This window comes from Tamandua tetradactyla, chromosome 6, assembly GCF_023851605.1.
Source record: "Tamandua tetradactyla isolate mTamTet1 chromosome 6, mTamTet1.pri, whole genome shotgun sequence".
Taxonomy (NCBI): Eukaryota; Metazoa; Chordata; class Mammalia; order Pilosa; family Myrmecophagidae; genus Tamandua; species Tamandua tetradactyla.
Genome location: NC_135332.1, coordinates 148896188 through 148918250, shown reverse-complemented (window position 1 = coordinate 148918250; position 22063 = coordinate 148896188). Strand labels below are relative to the sequence as shown.

General features: G+C 36.2%; 1 protein-coding gene across 20 annotated transcripts in view; it reads right to left on the bottom strand.

Moving 5' to 3' along the window:
• Positions 1–490: 490 nt before the first annotated feature.
• The window catches only part of RIMS2 (regulating synaptic membrane exocytosis 2), a 757916-nt gene continuing 736343 nt past the window's right edge, over positions 491–22063 (bottom strand). For all 20 annotated transcript variants that reach the window (XM_077167426.1, XM_077167432.1, XM_077167428.1 and 17 more), the window contains 5 exons: positions 9431–9572; positions 6118–6230; positions 5693–5794; positions 3782–3921; positions 491–3346 (listed from right to left, as the gene is read on the bottom strand). In XM_077167426.1, coding sequence (XP_077023541.1) covers positions 3128–3346; positions 3782–3921; positions 5693–5794; positions 6118–6230; positions 9431–9572 — 716 coding nt within the window. In that variant the 3' untranslated portion in view covers positions 491–3127. The remainder of the gene's footprint in view (positions 3347–3781; positions 3922–5692; positions 5795–6117; positions 6231–9430; positions 9573–22063) is intronic.

Here is a 22063-nt window from a genome sequence, read left to right as displayed (position 1 = left end):
CCACACTTGTCTCCCCAACTTAAAATGTACCCCCCCATCCTCCCTCAAAGCTGAACCGACACTTCAGTCAAAACATAGCAGCATAAATCACCTATCATCCTTGTCCTCTTCACCCAGGAACTAGCAGAGCCTGTGCATAATTTTTTTGTGACTTTGCTATCATGGAGGCCAAGAATAACTCAGAAATCTCACTCATTTTACTCATAAAATCTGTAAGTTGCTGAGTCATTTGATCAGAAGGCAACTTGAACTGGAATAACCTTTCTAAAAAGCAGCAATTTTTTATGATGTGAACAGAAATCCTTTTGACACTCTAAAGAAATGCTCTACTGAGGACTATTTGCTAAGGTCAGCGGTCCATTTCTGAACTGAGAGAAAAAGAAGATTGTTTCATTGTCTTTAAATTGACGTTCGAGTTCAGGGAATGAGCTACGGCAGGCCTGGGGATGTGTTCGGAGAAGAGAAGTCAAAGAAAGCACTGTATACAACATCTGTAAAGAAAATGTTTATTTAAAGTGTTAAAGACCATCACCAGAATGAATTTGATTTACATTAGTTGGTGTTCATTACAGGATATTCTGCCCTTTTTTTCCAACTGGAATTGTTTACTTTTAAAACATACTATGTACAGGGCAGCAGTGGTCACTGGAATATTGCTATTTACATTACTAATCCACAAGTCAAGGTGCAGACATGTGAAAATAAAAAAAAATACACCAACTTTTAAATAAATACTGCATAATGACAAGTATGTACAAAGATTCCATATGGTCATGTCTTTCTTATTAAAATTAGAAATAATGTATATAGGAATATGCACAAAAGATTATGTGACTGCATTTTAGTATCAGGAAATTGGCAAACGTTCATTCTAAGGGAAAATATAGACACTCTAGGTCTATTAAATCAATTGTTGCTGGTACACAGGTATCTAAATTATTTCAATAACTCTTTATTTGTTCCTTTTAACAACTTTACCTGGGCCCACTGTAGATATCAGAACGCCAAGACAGAGTCTTAGTATGTTTCATTTTGCACCACATAAAGAGAAGGCATTTTTTAGTGATACTCATTTTAACTTCTGCACCATATCACACATAATAGTTTTTAACGGTCAGCACTGAATTAAAAAAAAAAGTGAAAACAAACAATTTTTGTGCATGGCCTTAATTTAAAGTTAAACAAATGGTATATAGATATCAAAAGTTATTCCAAGGAATTAAAATCAATTTATAAGAATGTGTTATCAAAGTGTACATAAAGAATCAGAAATTAAGGGTGGTTTATTATATCCAGTGACTTTTCCTCTAAATAGGGGAATTTAAGAGAAATTTGACCTTGCAGCACCACCCAATGGTAACAACTGTCTGGAAAAACAAAGGGAGGGGTTTTGACTTGGGGGGATTTGCTTGTAAACTTTTGGTGATGGCATCAAAGAACTAGTAAAGCATGTCGACTTTCCTTGAGTCACCTAAAAATTGGAGTTTTAAAATTGTTGTTGCAGATTTAAGTTCACTACATTTCTTTAGAAATATGATCTGTGAAAAATTGAATTTTACTACAGAATTAATAAACTGTTCTGTGTTTCAGGGACCAAATTTTTAGTCATTTTCTATTCAACTGGTAAATAGTAATTGGCTAAAGACATTGTTTAATTAATTAAAAAACAAAACCTAAAACCTTCCAGAAATAATACTTTAACCCCTGTGTGAACAATGCTGGTGCTGAAAACAAATTTATTAGACATTACGATGGCCAGATGATTTTAGGATTTTCCTATAGAACTGAATTTTGAAGGTAAAAAAAAAAATTTACCATGCACTGTACAATAAATTGCAAAAGTTCAAATATCTTCTTTATCAAATACATGCTGCCTTACTTTAATATACTCCCAAGCCATGTTGTAAAATTCTTTTCAACATGCTTGAAAATAAAGAAAGCTCTTATATAGATTTTTTTTCCTGTGAGAAATTTCCGTTGAGACATTCAGAAGCATCTATAGTGAATCAAACATGGGGTTTAAGAGAATATCAGGTCAAAAATTTGCAATTTTTTAGTAGAAGGTTTGATAGGGAGGAGGAAAATAAAAGATTGAAAGAGGAAAGGTGCGCTAGAGAAGAGGAGAAATACGTGAACAATTTGCATGTAGTATTGAACTTAATAAGATTTGTATATTAACATGGAAATAAGTGAATATATTATACTGATTTGTCACATAAAGAGAATTTTAAGTAACTTCTAGGAAGTATTTTCAGTTGTACTGTCTGCCAAAACACAGACTATGATTAGTTTAAAGAATAAACATGGTATGTCTTTCTATCACCCTGTTGCATTCTCTCCCCTTTTTAAAACCATGCACTAGTGAAATTTACTTTTAAAAATAATATAAATCGTTGAAAATGGCTGATTTTTATTCTTTTGTTGCAAGTTGCAGCCCCAAGAAAATAATTTAAGTATTCAGCTAATCTGTGTCCATGCAAAAAATGTTTCTTTAATTTCATTCAGTACAGAGTAGCCACAGAATTTTATTTTCCTGAGTCCAACACATTTAGGCATTAGTACATGACACGCTTGCTGGAGCTACGAAGTCTGACCCTCTTCCTGTTGGACCATTGCTGACCACTTCCCAGAGGAGAGCAGACGTTCTGTCTGGACCACTTCTTTGGTCTCTCGCTTGTCTCCTGATACTATATACTTCTAGGACGTCACTCCTGGACTTGTAACATGGCTTAATGGCTGAATAGCTCCATTTCTGTGGCATAATAGGACCTTGGGGTCAGAGAAATGAAGAAAAAGGAACGATAAAAATATAAAGGTGCCTTTGAAAAGGGCTTTTGTTGCATGGAACCGACTGATTCTTTGAGATTAATCCATGGCTTCAGATTGGACCCAAATTCATGTGTCATTGAACTCCAAACCTGATAGTTCTTCATAACTCTACTGTTTCACCTGAGGGCCTTCTTTAGGGCACAATGTGTGCAACTTCCTCTGAGAATACAGGATCGCTTTGTATCCCTAGAAACAGGCTCAGAAGACACAACATTAAGCATGCAGTGTTATCAGGGTTTGCGACCTGTGATTTTTTTTTTTTGTAACGCTGGTTGCTATGACAACAGTTTTACAGCTGCTATGAACGAGAATAAGAAGGTCCAGTTGAACTTTCCAGAGATGATTGGGAAGCTCTTCTTGTCAGAGGGGCCAAGGTTGGATCTACTAGGGAGGAAGGGGGAAAAAGTTTGAACCATCCAATCACCATATTGGATAGCTCCAGTTCATCTAAAAGTATCTGGGCCACTCCCATAAAGGATTTGTGATCCATGCGGCCATAATCTCCCCAGACAATGATCTGTTGGTAAAATTAAAAGGAGAGTAATGTCAGTAAAGCATGAACATAACAAGAACTTTGCGAACTCAATTTCACCCAGTTAATGTTCTGACATGAAATGTCATGGTTAAATATCTGTAGTTAATTATTGGGATAGATGTCTCTAACTACTGGATGCCAAAGGTACATTAGGGAAGCTGTACTGGAGGGTTAAGATCATAAGCACTTCAGAGAGACTGGAGTTTATGTGTGACAGAGGGTTTGCAAGTCTAAAATTCACTTTAAAGGAAATGACAGTGTCTATAACTTTAAAGCACAGGTCACACACTGTTTGAAGTTCCAAAGACTTCTGGCTGTGGGGAACAGAAAAGAATGTGATACAAAAGATGTCGGGTACAAGGTCTGATTCCCTGACAATACTTTCTTAGGTAAGGAAAAAAACAATTCAGTAGATACCTGTAAAACCTTTCCTTGAGGACTCTCTTCAAATGATAATAGCTGCTGGTAGAGGGGTTCCAGCGTTTTTCTTGCCACTTTTGTTTTCTTTTTGGCTACACAGACTCCATTATCTAATAGGTATACCTTTACATAGGGTGCTTGGGAAAGAAAATATAGAGGAGGATAAATGATGAGTTATGGCTATGGAATGGAGCCCCACACAATTCACAGGCAATATCTGCAATACCTTAGTCTTATGCTAAAAGAGCTAGGGATCAAAAGATATTGGCCTTTCTACATTATGTCAAAATCACTAGATAAACAATGGATAATTATAAGCCATTCTGATAGTTTTAGGTAATGCTGACATAGCCTCTGAATTGATTACCATATTCCCATCAACTGGATTTGAACACTGCATTAAATAAGGTGAAATGTTTCCAACCCTAATAATAATCAGAAAAATGTCTTAATCCTCATCAATCCTTAAATCTAATTATACATGCTTGAAACTATATTGTATAAATTACTTGTCCCCACATATAGCACTTAATTATCACTCAAAGCGTATGTTTATTGTTGTTGTCGGGGACATAAGAAAGGGATGGAGTTTGAAGTAATATGACAATTTGTAAAACCATTTTCATGCCTGTATAAGTTATGTCATTCTTTACAGCAGTGGTTTGATTAGGTCTATAGGCACAATTGTCTCAATCACTACTGCAAGGTTGTATAATAGTTACCATGATTGAATTGTGTCCCCCCAAAAGGATATGTTCAAGTCCTAACCTCTGGTCTTGGCAATGTGACCCTATTTGGAAATAGGATATTTGAAGATGCTATTAGTTAAGATGGGGCCAACTGGATTACTGTGGATCTTATTCCAATATGACTCATATCTTTATAAGGGGAAAATTGGACACAGACAGAAAGAGAGAGAGAAGATGGCCATGTGACAGAGGCAGAGACAGAGTTATGCCGCCACAAGCCAAGGAACAACAAGCATTCTGTTAACCATCAGAAGCTACAAGAAGCATAGAGAGGATTCTCCCCTAGGGACTTCGAAGGAAGCATGGCCCTGCTGATACCTTGATCTCAGACTTCTAGCCTCCAGAACTGTGACACAATAAATCTATGTTGTTTTAAGGCACTCAGCTTGTGGACTTTGTTATGGCAGCTGTAGCAACTAAGATAATAAGTAACATATATTATAATTTAAAATTTCTGCAAGGACAGAGAAGTTGAAAGGTTAAAAATTATGTTAGTCAGTGGAGGTGCAAAGGCTAGAAATCAAGTTTCAGAATTCTTAGTAATTTTTCCATATATCAGGTCAAACTACCTCTGCATGAGACAAGTGGAATCACTGTGGAATTTTCCATAACTTCATGCATCTTAGATTGTAATGATATCTCAGTCCAAATATATTATCTTATGATAAAAACTTTTAATAGAGTCTCTCTTTCCTTATGCATTACAGGAAGTAAAAGTCTTATAATTAGAATGCTCAGTATACAAAGGCATATATTACTTTGTGGATCTGTATCTATTTTCATTCTAATTCCAGAGCTCTAAGGAATCCTAAGGAGAATTTTGAAGCACCAAATAAACTGCATATAATACAGAACATCAGCTGATAAAAAAAGAACCTTTTATGTATATGTTGTCACAAAGTGATTTTGATTTGCAGTAGTTTCTATTACACATAAACTTATTTAACAATTTATTTTAACCCACTAGATCACTCTCATTGAACACCCACTTGGGATAAATACACAAGCTATTAAAGCCACAAACCTGTCATATTAGTGACTCATCCATTAATATCCTTAATTAATTAAAACCAGCTTTTAGTATCTAGTAAAACAACAAAGCCTCTAGTTGAAGATCATGGGTTATAAACAAAAATAAGAAATTTGCTTCCATTTTTACCTGGCAGTGTCTTGGAACCTGGTTTTACAACAAGGCCACGGGCCCGAATGATTTCCACCTCCAATTGTCCCTTTTTGTCCATCATTCCTACCTGAATGTCACCTAATAGTGTGTAGGGGAAGAAACAAACATGCCTTAATATATAAATGCAGAGAGAAAAATGCTAAAGACCTTGGTGTAATATCCTTTCATTATTTCTCACATTTCCTTAAATTCAAATATATTTAAAAATTTACATCAGTGATGTTTTACCTTAAAAACATACATTAAAACAGAAAAAGAAAACTAGTCAGAGAATTTTTATTGTAAACTCTAAGATACTTAATTCTTGCTGATAATATCGTTAAAGATTCTATGAAATTAGAAAATGCAATTTTCAGTAATCCAGAAGAACAACAATGGAATCATGTGACAGAAATTCTTACCCATGGCAGGTGTAGCCAGAGTCTGGCGCCCTACTAGCTGGGCAGGGCCAAGGCCATCCAGAAAATCGCTGAATTGGCTATCAGAGGCCAATCGGACACCTGGGAAAATCAGACTAAAAGCAAAATAACAAACAGGATTAAACTTTATTTACTTTCAGGCAAATGCAAGCCTCCCTCTGGCCTCCTTTCTATGACAGGAGCAGCTGGTACCACTACTAAACCCCTTCTCCACCTCCCATGGTTCTGCCTCCATATTCTTCAGCAGCCCATGTTTGCCACCAGAAACACTTGTCACACTGTATTGTAGTCATTCGTGTGTCTTTCTCATCCTTAGTCTAGAGGACAGGGATTATGATTTATATCAATAACAGTCAATACATGTTGAACCCTTACTATATGCCAGCATCATCATAGGTAATCCTCAATAGCTACACTGTGAGATAGATTCTATTATTTAACCTATTTTTTCAGATAAAGAAACTCTTCAGATCATTCCCATCAGCAAATAAACATGCCATTATTTCTTGTACTTTTAAAACGCCCCATCCCAATCCCATCTCCCTCTCTATCCCATTTCTCTACCTCCATTTCAGCAACACTCTTGGATTAAGTTGTCTTTCTGTGCCATCTTCAATCTCTTTCCCCTCACTCCCTCTTGAAACTCTTACCAATTTTTATTTTCATACTCCAAATTTCTCTGATCAAGGTCACCTAATGACCATAGTGCCAAATCCAACTGTCAATACTCAGTAGTCATTTGAATTAACATATTAACATTTGACACAATCTACCCCTCCCTCTTTCTTGAAAAATTTTCTCCATTTTGCTTCCCAGACCCCCTAGTCTCCCGGTTTTCCTCTTTTGTCTTTTTCCACTTTATCGCAGTTCCCTTGCAATTCCGCCACTACAGATTGGGAGAACAATCCTTTTACCTCTTATCTTTTCTATGCCTTCACTCCTTTGCTTATCTCATACAGCCTCACGGTTTTAAATGCCATCTATGCTGATATTGCCCACACTGACAGCTCCAACTCAGACCTTCTTTTTGGATCATAGTCTTGTATTCCAAACGCTTAGTCTACATATTTGCTTGCACATTTAATAAGAACGTGAAACTTAATAATTTGTTCAAAACTGAGCCTCTACTACCCCCACCTCTCCAAACAAACAAACAAAATCTATAACTCTTCTTCTCAGAGGATTACTCATTTAATAAATGGCAACTTTATTCTTCCAATTGGCCAACTTTGGGGTCCTCTTTATTCCTTCCTCTCTTTCTATTATCATCCACATCAAATGTATCAACAAACATTATTTGTTCTATTGTCTAAATACATCCAGGATGTGACCGCATTAATGCTACCACCCTGTGCAGACCATCACTAACTAGAGGCTTTGTTGTTTTAGTAGATACTAAAAATAGTTTTTTTACTAATGAAAAATATTAATGGATGACTCATTAATATGACAGGTTTGTGACTTTAATAGTTTTTGAGTTTATTATCTGAATTACTGCAACAGCCAATTGTCTGATTCCTCTGTTGCCACCCTTGTCCCCTCCACTGCAGCAGTCAGAGTGATCTGTTAAAAATGAAGTCGGATCATGCCAATCTTCCATTCGAAACCTTCCAATAATTTCTCATCCCATTCAGAATAAAAGTAAAAGTCCTTACAATGTAAAGGCAAGAAAAGCTGTCTACTCCGGGCCACCCCCACCTGAATTCCTAATCTGTTATATTCCTGCCCTCATCTAATCCCCTCCAGTGTCACCCTTCCTCACCCTGGTGCCAGGCAGGCTCCGGCCTCAAGGTCTCAGCACGGCCTCAGCCTGGAATATTCTTTCTCAAATATCCATGGACCCACTCATTTCCTTCAGATCTTCACTAAAATGTGTCCTTTTCCGTGTCTACCCTACTCCAAAATTGTAACGCCATCCTCTAACATGTCTGCTTTATTTTTCTCCTTAGCACCTGTACCCCCAACGTACTCTATATTTACCATTTTTTCTTGTATGTAAATTTTAATAATTTTTCTTATTTATTGCCTATCTTCCCCATTAGAATGTAAGTTCTATGAGGGCAGGGCTTTTTGTCTGTTTTGTTCCCCCAGAACCACATCTGGAAATTGTAAGCATCTATCAATTTAAATGAAGCTTAGAAAAATTAAATAACTTGCCCAAAGTCATATAGCTACCAAAAACCAAATGAGAATCTAGGCCTATAGGATCCCAAAGTCCATGGTCTAACTTATCAACTAACATTATCTCCCATGTATGACTTAGTATCCTCAACTCCTAGCACAGTGCCTGGAACTTGTAAGGTGTAATGCATATTTTTTTAATGACTTCATGAATATTTATCCCATTTCTCCAGACTAGAGTTCAGGGGTCACATGGTAAATATTTATATATGCCTAACAGTATTTAGGATAGTGCCTTACAATGATTAGTGCTCAGTGCATATTTTTTTTTTACTTGATTTTCCATCTCTTTTAAGACTTCCTTGATTTAACATCAAATTCCCAAATAGTCAGTACATCCAAACATCTTAATCTATTTCCATAAATATTCCACATACGCTATTTATAAATGCATGGAAACTATATACGTCTCTTATATTTAAATAATTGTACTAGACAAATCATGAAGTCAGTAATTCCACTTTCCTCTATTAATGGCCCTTACCCATCCATGTATGGATCAGCAGTTGGTGATTCCTGTCAATTTGCTGGCAACAGGGCTACTCAATTTTTACAAATGCTTTAAAAAGTACCTTATAGGCAGTTGATCAAAATAAAACTACATGGTAACTATATAAATAAAGGGCTGCCCCACTTTTTGTGGTATTTCTTTTTGGTTATTACATTTATTTGAACTGTTTATTATCATATGAAACTAAGTATACATCGGCATTCCATATTTTTAATAATAAAAACTGTTAGTGCAAAGACTTGAAAAATTATTACTGTTTATATAGTGTGGCATAAGTGCTTATTATTTTTGCGCTCTTATATATTATTTAAATCTAGGGGATAATATCTTATTTGCACATGTGAGAGTCACATTTAAACATCTTGCCACTAAAGCAAAACACTTTACCCCCAAAATTAATTCCCTTGATATAAAAAGCCAGATATGTGACATTGCTCAGTGGCAGGTGAGCAAAAGTGCTCTTCACAGGACATCAGCCAATGAAAATGGCAATGGCTCTTAGACTATGTGAGTTAGCTTTTGTGAAAGCCCCAGAGAATGAACAGAGGAGAGGGTCTTTGTGGAGGCCTGGCAGGGGCGCACATTACAGCTGGTCTCACTCACTTTCCTTCTGAGCTGTAGCTGTTCATGCTGCCATCTGTGGATTCTCGGCTTGCCTGTCGGGTCATCCAGTTTCTCATTTCTACTGCAAGACCTGTTTCTGTACTCCTCTGGACAGTGCTCCGTAGTTTTTTACCTCCTGCTTCTGCAGAGACAGGAAACAAAAAGGGTAAGAGTTTTGTAATAACTATCCAGCAACAGGTTGCGATCCTCAGACGAAACGAGCTGCATAAATACAAAGGGTTCTTATTAAAGAGACAGAGGAAAAAAGGCATTTAAAAGAATATCCTTTTGAATGGGATGAAACTTTTCTAGGAAATCGTCAAGAAGAATAAAATGCCATTGTTTTACTTGCATTTAAAACAGTGTTCAAATTAGCAACATAAGAAACATAAAGGGTTCAACCTAGGTAAAATAAAATAAGCTTTGTTCACTGTAATATTTAAATGCCAGATTTCCTTATGCCTATCTTTTTCTTTTCCTTTTCTTCTGTCGTGGTAAAGGAACTAAACCTTCAAGCTATTTAAAAAGAACAGGTGGTACTGTACGGAATTCTCAAACTCTTCCTTTACTTTCCCAAGAAAATCTCTTTGTTTTAGGTATTAGGTATTAAAGGCAGATATTAGAAGGCAAAGAAAGTTACAGAAAGAACACTGATAACAACTTCACATCTGTTTGGTAACTTTCATAAAGTTTTTGAAGATGCTCAAAGGGGCATGAGAAACCTGGCAATGCCATGTGAAAAGAGCTTTTACTATTTGGCCGTGTGCAGAGTCAACCTGATCAGGGTCTTCCACAGTTTGGAAATGAGACTTACTTACAGGAGCCAATTAGAAAACCAAACAGCATACTAAATCAATCAACACTGATGTGACAGAGATAAAAAGTGCAGTCTGAAGGGGTTAGGGAAGAAGCAGCTTTATAGAGGGAGTGGGATTTGAGCGGGTTAGAAATATGGGTAGACTGGGACCTGAGAGGCAGAAAGGAGCGTCTGGGATGAGGGAAACAGTATGGACAAAGGTGCAAAGGGACGATGATCATATGCCACTAGGGGATGGCACAATGACCAAAGTACATGGAGGAGTAATGAAAGGGAGGGAGCGGTGGCTAGATAAGCTGAGCCCAGCTTATAAGGGGCTTGAATATTGGAGTGTGGAGTTTGAGAGACTATTGAAACTGGAGCAGGAAGGTGATTGTCTGGATTATTTTTTGTCACGCTTAAATATTTATCCACATATCTTTAGCTTTTGGTGATACAGCTATCCAGTAAATTCTTTTAGTGCCTGGTTATTAATATGTTCTTTTTAGATCAATAAATATGCTGATATTATCAATAACTTCATGATATTTATTTTCCCAAATCTTATAATATTTACTCACAATTTCAAAATACTGCTTTTAAGTTTTGTCTATTTCCCACTGTCAACTCTACTGTATATGAAAATGCTTTAAAAAGTATTTACAAAATACAAGTTATTTACAAATCAGTTCTATGACCTAAGGCTATCATAGATAATGGTAGTAAATATGTTGCACTGATATGAAACTGTAAGAGAATATAAAGTATTCCCCACTGATGAGGGAAAGCCCTTCTTTATAAAAGAATGTCAGTAAATAAATATAAGAGGAATGATAAAATTAAATCCAACCTCCAGTGGAGTAAATGATTCAGGCAAGGCTCAAATGACTGTTAACATCATTAGATGAAAGGTTGGAGAAAAGGTTATTTGTACGTGCCAAATCATTTGATCAACTGGTTCTAACCTTTAAAGGAAAAGTGTACTTTAACACTGAGAGACCTGACTACCACCACTTTAACCAACTGTTCAAACTTAGTAGCACTAATGTTGGACAACTCATAATATACATGCACTCCTGATATAAGATACACAATTTCATCTGTCAAGTTGTTCTAGACCGAAAAAAAAAATACAAACCAAATTTAACCAGATCTTTGAAACCAACTTCTAGTTATAAAAATAGAGGTGATAAAATAACAAGATAACACAATGAGGACATAATCAGAACACGGGATATTATTTAAGACAATTGGCTAATCTCTTCCAAAAGTCAACATCATAAAACAAGGAAATAAAATAAGGTGGGGGAATTGTTCTAGACTAAAAGATATCAAAGAAATGTAACTGTCAAATACTCTTGAGCATACCTTGGCTTCTAGCTTGAGCAAAAAACACAAACAAAAACAAGCTAAAGGTAATACTATAAAAACAGTTTTAGGACCTTTGGGGAACATGTGGATGTGAATTAAATCTTAGATGGATTAGGAAATCGTTGATTTTTGGATAATGGCTTTATTACAAAGGACAATTTCCTTATTTGGAGATGAATGCTGAAGTATTTAGACATGAAGTGTTTTAATGTCTGCAATTTACTTTCAAATAGTGTAGTAAAAATTACACACACATATAAAACAAACAGGGCAAAATGTTAAGGAAAAATAAAAGGATGAAGATGGAGAGTCAAACTTGTTTTCATGAGTTTAATATCTATAATTTTATTTGAGAATGATCCCTAAATGAACACATCAAAAAGCGATAAAATTTTGCCCAGGTGATAAAATCCTGGTATTGTCCTGCTGTGAGGGCGCCAGGCCAAGGGCTGAGCTCCTGCCTCTCTAGGTAGCATTAATGTTCTACCTCCTGTGAAGAACATCTTTGTAAAAAATCACCAACAAGTGAGACCAACAACTTCAGTGCATTTGGAAATTTGTCATATGAGTACATGCCAGGAAGCGTACGACTTACAAAGGAAATAAGATTCTCAAAGGCCTCAGTACATGGTCTTTGCAATGTCAAAGATCTACTGTATTTCTATTTAATGTCTGATTCTAGCAGAGTTAGAATAACTTGAAAATTAGCTATTATAGGATGATGAAAACCAGCCACCATTTGTCAAAGAGTAACAGCCCAATGAGCATCTAGTCCATTGGTTTATAGATTGCTTTCTTTATAAAAATTCTAACAATTCCCACTTTACAGATAGGCATTTAAGTGTCCCAGCAGTTACACAATTCCCGGAAGTGACATAGGAAGTGATAGAACTAGAATTTGTACACAATCCCCTGACTCCATATTTGCTGCTGTTTGCTAAATTGTCAGAATAGAACCACAGGGCTCGCCTGTGTAGCAGTCTCTGGAGGCTATGCTATGCGAACTCTGTGAATGCGTGTGGAGGGCCCTGTTGGAAGCAGGGTGGTGGAGTGGAAAGAGCAGAGGCCAAAGAAGAGGTCAGAGACTAGTGACTTTCTTTGAATCTCTGCTCTATCTTTTTACAAGCTGGGAGATTTTAAGTAAGTTACTTAACCCCTCTGTGACAGTTTTCTCAAACTGTGAAATGCTGGTGATAGTAATAATGCCCACCTCATGGGATTTTTGTGAAGATTAATGAAAATAACACATTAAAGTGCTTAGTTAGAACAGGCCAGATTTTTTTGAAAAATTTTCAATTTCACTATCTTAAAAATTAACAATTTTAATGGTATTGCTATTTTTACAAAATAGGGAATCAGAAAGTGTATATTCTGGGCCAGCCACTAACTAGCTGACTTAAATCATATTCCCACTATAAGTCTGTCTCGTTTTGAAAAGAGCAGGGGAAAGGGAAAGGATGATCTCTGACCTCTTTTAGCTCTAAAGTCTATTAGTTTATGTCATTCGTGTCTGGCCAAGATCACCAGTAACATCATACTCTGGGGTGCTGTGCTACTCACCATCATCTGAGGGAAACCAAGAATTCTAGTTAATATACTAAGCAGTTAAATTAGTCCTTTAAAACAGGTCTTTTTAAATGTACCTTCATCTGGTACATTAAATAAGTCTATACTTACTTAAAAAGAAAGTTTATTTTTGAGTATCACCAAATTTTGCATCACGTTCCCAATAAAAGCAATTTAAATATAATTCACTGTAGTAATTCACATTTAATGTTCAAAACTTATTTGTCAAGCTATTCAACCTAAACACTGAATGCATCTAATAGGGAATAACTTTATAAGTTAAGCATGGTAGGCAGAATTCTAAGAAAGCCCCTATGATTATGCTATTTTACAGGACAAAAGAAATTTTGCATATGACTAATCTGTGGACTTGAAAAGAGGGAGATCACCAAGTCCTTTCTCTAGCTGGTTGCAGAAGAGGAAATCAGAGAGATGTGAAGTAAAGAAGGATTCAATGCAACTTTGCTGGCTTGGAGCTAGAGAGGAACTTATGCAATGGACCTGAGAGCAGCCTTGAGCTGCTGGAAAAAATGTCTACCTGCAGCCAGCAAGGAATCAAGGACCTCAGACCTACAACCAAGAGGAACTGGATTCTGAGTAACCACTTGAATGAGTTTGGAAGAGAAGTTATTCCCCAGTGCTTCAGATAAGAACTTATCCCAGCCAACACCTTGATTTCAACTATATGATTCCCTGAACAGAAAACCCAGTTATGCCATTCTACACCTGTGACCTACAGAACTGGGAGCTAATATGGGAGCTATTATTGCACAGCAAAATAAAATTAATACAGCAAATTGAGACCTTTGTAGATATGTACATATCTACAAATAATATCTATATGTAGATATATATATAAGTGGGGAGGAGATATTTAAAAATCCTATTGTAACTTCAGGGGTTGATCAACCCAAATTATAAGAATTTAAAGCCATGATTTTTAATAAAAGTATATCCATCATACACACAGACACACATATACTCACATTCATACACATATGTATGAATACTATGTATGTATGTATGTGAGTGTGCATGTGTGTATGTATTAAGATGTTTAAAAAGATGCTTAAAAATACTCAGATTGAACCAAGGCCCAGATTTTGTTGTTGAACTCTTAACCAGGATTCACTCTGGCATTAGCTATTTTAAGTGAAAGTGCATTTGGAGACTGTGACTGTGAGTGAAAATCAAGTTCTTGAATTACAAAAATCATAGGCAGAAAGCAGGAAACAAGAGGAGTCCTAGTTAAACTTCTGCTCTTCTTGTCTGAAGACTCATTGACTTAGTACCCTCTGTATTCAAAGAAACCCACTTAATGAAATAAAAGACCAAACACCTGAAAATCAGAAAACCCTGAGTGACGACAACAAAAATCAAATGGCCCTGCTTGCTACTGACTTTGGAAGCTGTCTTAAGCCTGGTCCAAGATGAGGTTCACAATGAAATGCCAAATTCGATGTCATGCTGCTCTCTTTGCACATCTTGGATCCTCAGAACTCATTCCTGCTTCCTCTCACCTGGAAGTCTTCTTCTCTTGCAGACAAACTTTGGTTTCAGGATTTTCTTGATGTCAGTATGATTTATGGACACAAAGAAGTCGAAGATTTGTTGGCAGAGACTGAAAACCATAATTTATGTGCCTAAAGGGAGTAATCGTTTTCCCATATACAAAATAACCATTTTCCAGAGTTAGTATATTTCAGAGAAGCCATTTGCATTATATTTAAAGAATTTAAAGAAAGCATTAGAATATTATAATTCCTAAAACTACTGACTTACAGAATTTTGGAAGCAATCTTAGGGATCCAGGGTACCATCATAGTTTATCCATTTAATTGTTGTAGGAACACGAAAGCTGAGGTCCTGAGTGGCTATTTCCTCTTTAGTAGAAGATGTTCATGTTTAAAACCATTGATAAATTCAAATTACTCTTGAATACTCTTCTATTTTGTTCCTCCAATTCCTCAAACTTTTAAGTATAGGAGTGGTTCCCAGTACCTTTGTGTCCCCAAGGTCACCACTGTGGACATACTTCTCATCAGCAGATTTTATATTAAGACATGAAAGTGGTTAATTTATTTACCTATTTGGCCCTGCAAGACTTCAGTACATGGGAAACTGTCATGAGTAGATTGTTATAATTCCCTATGAAAGCTTGTGCACTTAGATCTATGTTTGTTGGGACTTATTATAATAAATATAGTTCAAACTTCTGGAAGTCTAAAAAAATTAAGGATGACTATTTGACAAGTACTTCTAGGTTAAACTGCCATCTGCATTAATAACTAAACTAAAGTAAAAATTAATAGAAATTAGTTGAGCTCCAAAATTGTTTCAGAGATTAACACAAATCCACTCATTCTAACGGCTTTATCACAAGTATTGTGAAAATTATGTACTAATAACTACAATATAGTGAGCTACAAGCAGAGGTCACAATCATGATGGACATTAAGGCTGTATGAAAATATTCTTTTTCTTCTCCTCCTGGGCACATGTACTTCTCCACCATCTCTGAAATTAGGTGTGACCATGTGATTTGCCTGGCCAACGAAATGTGAGCCAACTGGAACATGTAATTTAGGCAGAAGTTCAACAGCTGGAATGTGATTCACCATGTTCCCTTTGTCTTAGTGACTGTGGAAGGGTGCCTCCGTCGGCGCGGATCCCTGAGCACAGCACATTTATAACACTCCATGGACATGTAGCAGGAGTGAGACACGAACTCTTTTGTGTTAAGCTACTGATATTTTTGAGTTGTTTATTATTAAAACATAACTGAGGGTGGGTCACGGTGGCTCAGCAGGCAGTGTTCTCGCTGCCATGCCGGAGACCCGGGTTCGATTTCGGGTGCCTGCCCATGCAAAAAAACAAAAAAACAAAAAACAAAACCATAACTGAGCCTATTTTGACAGAGTCACACACAATAGCCATAACACGTACTCCATTCTCTTGTAAATAGAAGGTTTTGAATTTCTGTATTTTTTTTTTTCAGGATTATTTAAAAATGACCATTTTGAATGCAACTCTTAATAAAAACTCTGAATCTGAGGTATTCTACTTTATAACTATTTTTATAGTCTTTTTTGTGTGTTTAAAGAAATGTTAATTGTAGTTCTTAAACGTGAAATGCTTTATTTTGAACTAACATATTAAAATAATTTTTAATAAACTTTTAATTTTAGATTATTAAAAAATGCAAAAAAAGTAGAAGGAGTTCCATTATACCCTCCACCCAGATACCCCTATTACTACCATCTGACATGAATATATGGTACATTTGTCAAAATTAACGAACATGATAAGGAACTAAAGTCCATGTTTTCTTATATTTCCTTAGTTTTTAACCTAAAGCTCTTTTTTCTGATTCAGGGTCCATTCAGGATATCACATTACATTTAGTTGTCATGTCTCTTTAGGCTGCTCTTGGAATAAATTTTGTCTTTATTTCCTAATACTTTTTTTATATTTGGAACTCCTTTTAGTCTGTCCTCTGCAAGTGCAATTAGTATGCATTACGATATAATTCATCATAGTATTTATAAACACATTCATAAAACTAATAATTTTTAAGAAAAGTATCAAAGTTGAAAATATTTGTCTATAGAAAAATAGAAAATGTCATATTATAAGCAAAAACTTTGAATGTATGAAAATAAATCATTAATATTAAATTTATTTATGCTGTATGGTATAATGTAAAGGACATAGAGTTAATATACATATTTAAAATGGTTTATTAAAAACAGTTGATTATGTTTCAAATAAAAATCCAATCTAAAGGGCCACTCTCAATGCAATAATTGATTCAGGCAGGCAAGGATCAGCAATGGATATTTAAACCACTGGATGACAGGTTTTTGGAGAACATTCACATGATGCCCAAGTATATCATTCCAGAGATTCCTTAGCAATTATAAAAGGAAAAAATGCATCTTTTCAAAAGAGAAAATCCAGCAGTTACTTTTTTTTTTCTTTTTAATTTTTTTTATTAATCAAAAAAAAGAAAAGAAATTAACGCAACATTTAGAAATCATTCCATTCTACAAATGCACTCAGTAATTCTTAGTATCATCACATAGATGTATGATCATCATTTCTTAGTACATTTGCATCGCTTTAGGAAAAGAACTAGCAAAAAAGCAGAAAAAGATATAGAATGTTAATATAGAGAAGAGAATTAAAATAATAATACTAATAAAATACATATATATATATAAAAAGGAAAAAGAAAAAAACAAAACCAAAAGATACCAACACACAAACAAACAAAAAACCATATTTCAGGTGCAGCTTCATTCAGTGTTCCAACCTAGTTACATTACACCTAGGTATTATTGTGCTGTCCATTTTTGAGTTTTTGTATCTAGTCCTGTTGCACAGTCTGTATCCCTTCAGCTCCAATTACCCATTATCTTACCCTGTTTCTAACTCCTGCTGGTCTCTGTTACCAATGATATATTCCAAGCTGATTCTCGAATGTCGGTTCACATCAGTGGGACCTTACAGTATTTGTCCTTTAGTTTTGGGCTAGACTCACTCAGCATAATGTTCTCTAGGTCCATCCATGTTACTACATGCTTCATAAGTTTAGTCTGTCTTAAAGCTGCATAATATTCCATCGTAGGTATACGCCACAGTTTGTTTAGCCACTCGTCTGTTGATGAACATTTTGGCTGTTTCCATCTCTTTGCAATTGTAGATAATGCTGCTATAAACACTGGTGTGCAAATGTCTGTCTGTGTCTTTGCCCTTAAGTCCTTTGAGTAGATACCTAGCAGTGGTATTGCTGGGTCGTAATCCATTCTGCCATTCTACATCTTTTGATTGGGAAATTCAGTCCATTAACTTTTAGTATTATTACTGTTTGGATAATATTTTCCTCTACCATTTTGGCTTTTGTATTATATATATCATATCTGATTTTCCTTCTTTCTACACTTTACTCCCACCTCTCTTTTCTGTCTTTTCGTATCTGACTTTAGTGCTCCCTTTAGTATTTCTTGCAGAGCTGGTCTCTTGGTCACAAATTCTCTCAGTGACTTTTTGTCTATAAATGTTTTAATTTCTCCTTCATTTTTGAAGGACAATTTTGCTGGATATAGGAGTCTTGGTTGGCAGTTTTTCTCTTTTAGTAATTTAAATATATCATCCCACTGTCTTCTAGCTTCCATGGTTTCTGCTGAGAAATCTACACATAGTCTTATTGGGTTTCCCTTGTATGTGACAGGTTGTTTTTCTCTTGCTGCTTTCAAGATCCTTTCTTTCTCTTTGACCTCTGACATTCTAACTAGTAAGTGTCTTGGAGAACGCCTATTTGGGTCTATTCTCTTTGGGGTGCGCTGCACTTCTTGGATCTGCAAATTTAGGTCTTTCATAAGAGTTGGGAAATTTTCAGTGATAATTTCTTCCATTAGTTTTTCTCCTCCTTTTCCCTTCTCTTCTCCTTCTGGGACACCCACAACACGTATATTTGTGCGCTTCATATTGTCATTCAGTTCCCTGATCCCCTGCTCAAGTTTTTCCATTCTTTTCCCTATAGTTTCTGTTTCTTTTTGGAATTCAGATGTTCCATCCTCCAGTTCACTAATTGTAGCTTCTGTCTCTTTAGATCTACCATTGTAGGTATCCATTGTTTTTTCCATTTTTTCTTCTTTGTCCTTCACTCCCATAAGTTCTGTGATTTGTTTTTTCAGATTTTCTATTCCTTCTTTTTGTTCAGCCCATGTCTTCTTCATGTCCTCCCTCAATTTATTGATTTGGTTTTTGAAGACTTCTTCCATTTCTGTTCGTATATTCAGCATTAGTTGTCTCAGCTCCTGTATCTCATTTGAACTATTGGTTTGTTCCTTTGACTGGGCCATATCTTCAATTTTCTGAGCGTCATCCATTATTTTCTGCTGGTGTCTGGGCATTTGATCAGATTTCCCTGGGTGTGGGACCCAGCTGGTTGAAAGGTTTTTCTGTGAAATCTCTGGGCTCTGTTTTTCTTTTCCTGCCCAGTAGGTGGCGCTCGTGGTGCTCGTCTGTCTGCACGGCAGTCGGCCCGGGAAACCGCGCGTGAAGGCAGGGGTTGCTGGCCGCCGCGGCTTGGGAGAGTGCCGGTCCTAATTGCCCAGCTGGCCCGAAACGCCAAGCGTGACGGGAGGGCCCCGCTGTCCAACGTTCCCAGTCAGACCGGGGAGCCACGTGCGTGGAGGGGACCCCTGTCGCCAGCCGCCCCGGCCGGGAAAACGCGCGCCCCTCGAGTATCTCACCGCAGCGGATTCTCCCTGCCTGTTCAGCTGTTCCAGAGTGGGGTACGCTGTCTTTTTGGTCTCTGTCGTGACTCCGGGAGCTGTTTCGTATTGTTTCTGTTTCTTTAGTTGCTTTTCTGGAGGAGGAACTAAGACCCGCGCGTCTTACTAAGCCGCCATCTTCTCCGGAAGTCCCATTAGATCCCAGCAGTTACTTTTTAACCAAGTGCTCAAATAACATGCCTAGAAGTGAAAAACCTTGATAATATGTGTCTATTGACTGGATGTATAAAGTTCATAACATCACCTATGATGTTTAATCTGAATCTAATCACATCTATGATGTAATTTTTAGTTTATAGTAAACACAGGGAACAGAAGAAACAACCAGATAAATGCAGAATACTGGACATTCTATATGACAACTTGGTCTGGACTCTTCAAAGGACAATGCCATGAAAAATAGGTGAAAGAACTGTTTTAGATTTTTAAAAAGACTACAGTGGTATAAAAAACAAATACAGTGATTGAATCCTGGGTTGAGGTCTGGATCCTGGGTTGAGGAGAAAAACAACACCGTGGTGGCTCAGCAGGCAGAGTTCTCGCCTGTCATGCTGGAGACGCCGGTTTGATTCCCAGTGCCTACCTATGTAAAAAAAAAGCTACAAAAAACAAATTTGGAGATAATTAAGGAAAACTACATATGGAGTGGACATTTTATTATATTATATGAATTTCTGTAAATTTTCTTGTTTATGTTTTTTCTTTTAAATTAGGAGATGCATGCTAAAATACTTAGGGGTGAAGTATCATGATGTCTACAATTTACTCTCAAATACTGCAGCAAAAAATAAACCATATAAATATGTGTGAATGTGTGTGTGTGTGTGTGTGTGTGTGTGTGTGTATGAGAGAGATGGGGAAGGAGAGAGAAAGTAAATTAAAAGTTGGTCAGTCTACGTAATGGATATATATGAGTCTATTCCTTTCTTATAAGTTAAAAATATTTCAAAGTAAAAAGTTGGGGAACATTCAATCTTTTCATTCAAAAAGGAAGGAAAAAGTATTGTTTCCTGTGCAAGACACTGTGGATAAAAAAAAAATCCTATGATTTCTAGTCTTCATAACAACTTTATATGGTGATTATTGTTACTATCACTTTGTATATGAGGAAATTGCCGAAGTCACACAACTGGCAAGAGATAGAGGAGAGATCTGAATCTAAACCCTGACAATGTCAAAGCCTCTGCTTGTTTCTCACAGCATGCTGGCTTCTATCTTCAGTTAAGATTTTGGACACTAATTTCTAATTCCAGAGTAATCCAGGATTTGAAACCTCATCTCATTTTCTTCCTGCATTCCCAGATAATCATAAAATGAATAGCTTTATAGACTGTGTTGAGATTCAGACGATTTATGCTCTCTGTTCACTCATTCAGAATATGAAAATGCTAGTTCCATTCCTAAATTCTGATCTCATGAATATGGGAGTAACATATACTTATGATAAAATGGAAATGAATGTATCAGAAATAGTTATTCCCTGTAACTTTTTATCTCTCAGCGTATCAGTTTAGACCTACCCACACCAAAAAGTGGAGATCTTACCAAGAAGAAGCCAAATAGTATTAAATAAATTATGAAAAATTGTGAATTTGACATGATTTGGAGTTGAAAAGGATTTTGTGGTTTTTCCTCATCTGCATTAGAGAGCACTAGCAGAGTTGTTTTCCATTTTGAGTTCTTGTTTTCCATTTTGAGTTCTTGTTCATTAAGAGTTCTTAATTATTAAATTCCAATTTTTAAATGAGCAACAAAACTGAAGTTATAATTATTTTGTAGTCAAGTGGGATCATTCCATAATTTTCATAAAAGGAAGTTTTATCATGTTGATATTTTAAAACATTTAAATACAATAAATTATACCTCTCACTGCTATTCTTTTTGCATTTGTATTTTTGTGGTACTTTTTGTTACACCTGCCTGATGTTCCTATTATGGCACTTAGGGGGAGCAAGTCAACGCCCCTTAGAAAATAATCAAGTTAAACGATTTAGAAAATTGTTTCCCTTCAGCCCTTTGGCTTTTTAAAAACTGACAGATCAGTCCTTGGCTGTGCATCAATATACAAATACCTGTGCCTTTCTTCTATCAGGAATGGATGTGAGATGTCAATAGTTGCTTCTTAATTCACGTTGGACATTTTGAGGTATTATTTTATATAGGAAGAACATGGCATTTTGGAATCAGATAAGATGAGCTCACGTTCTCATTGACCATTTGTAAACCCTGGGGAGGTTACATTGTTCTGAAGCTCAGAGTTCTTCTGTAAAAACTTGCATTCATTCTCAACCTATGCCATAGAGTATATGACACGTAGAGGTGTTTAATGAACAATGATGAAAAAGGATTCGTTATTCTAATCTACGTGAATGAATTTTGAAAACTGTAGAATGCTACACGAATTCTTACTTGAAAAATGACTGGAATAACATGTGAAATTATCCTGAACTTGGGGGAAGAAAGCTATGCATAAATAACTGGGGCTCTGTCACACAAAGGGGGAGAGCCAGCTGGCCAAGTTGGATTAAGGGGCTGCCTTCACATCCAAAACTATTTTTTTCAGGTTATCTCAATTTGGCAGCCACTAAGTTGAAACCA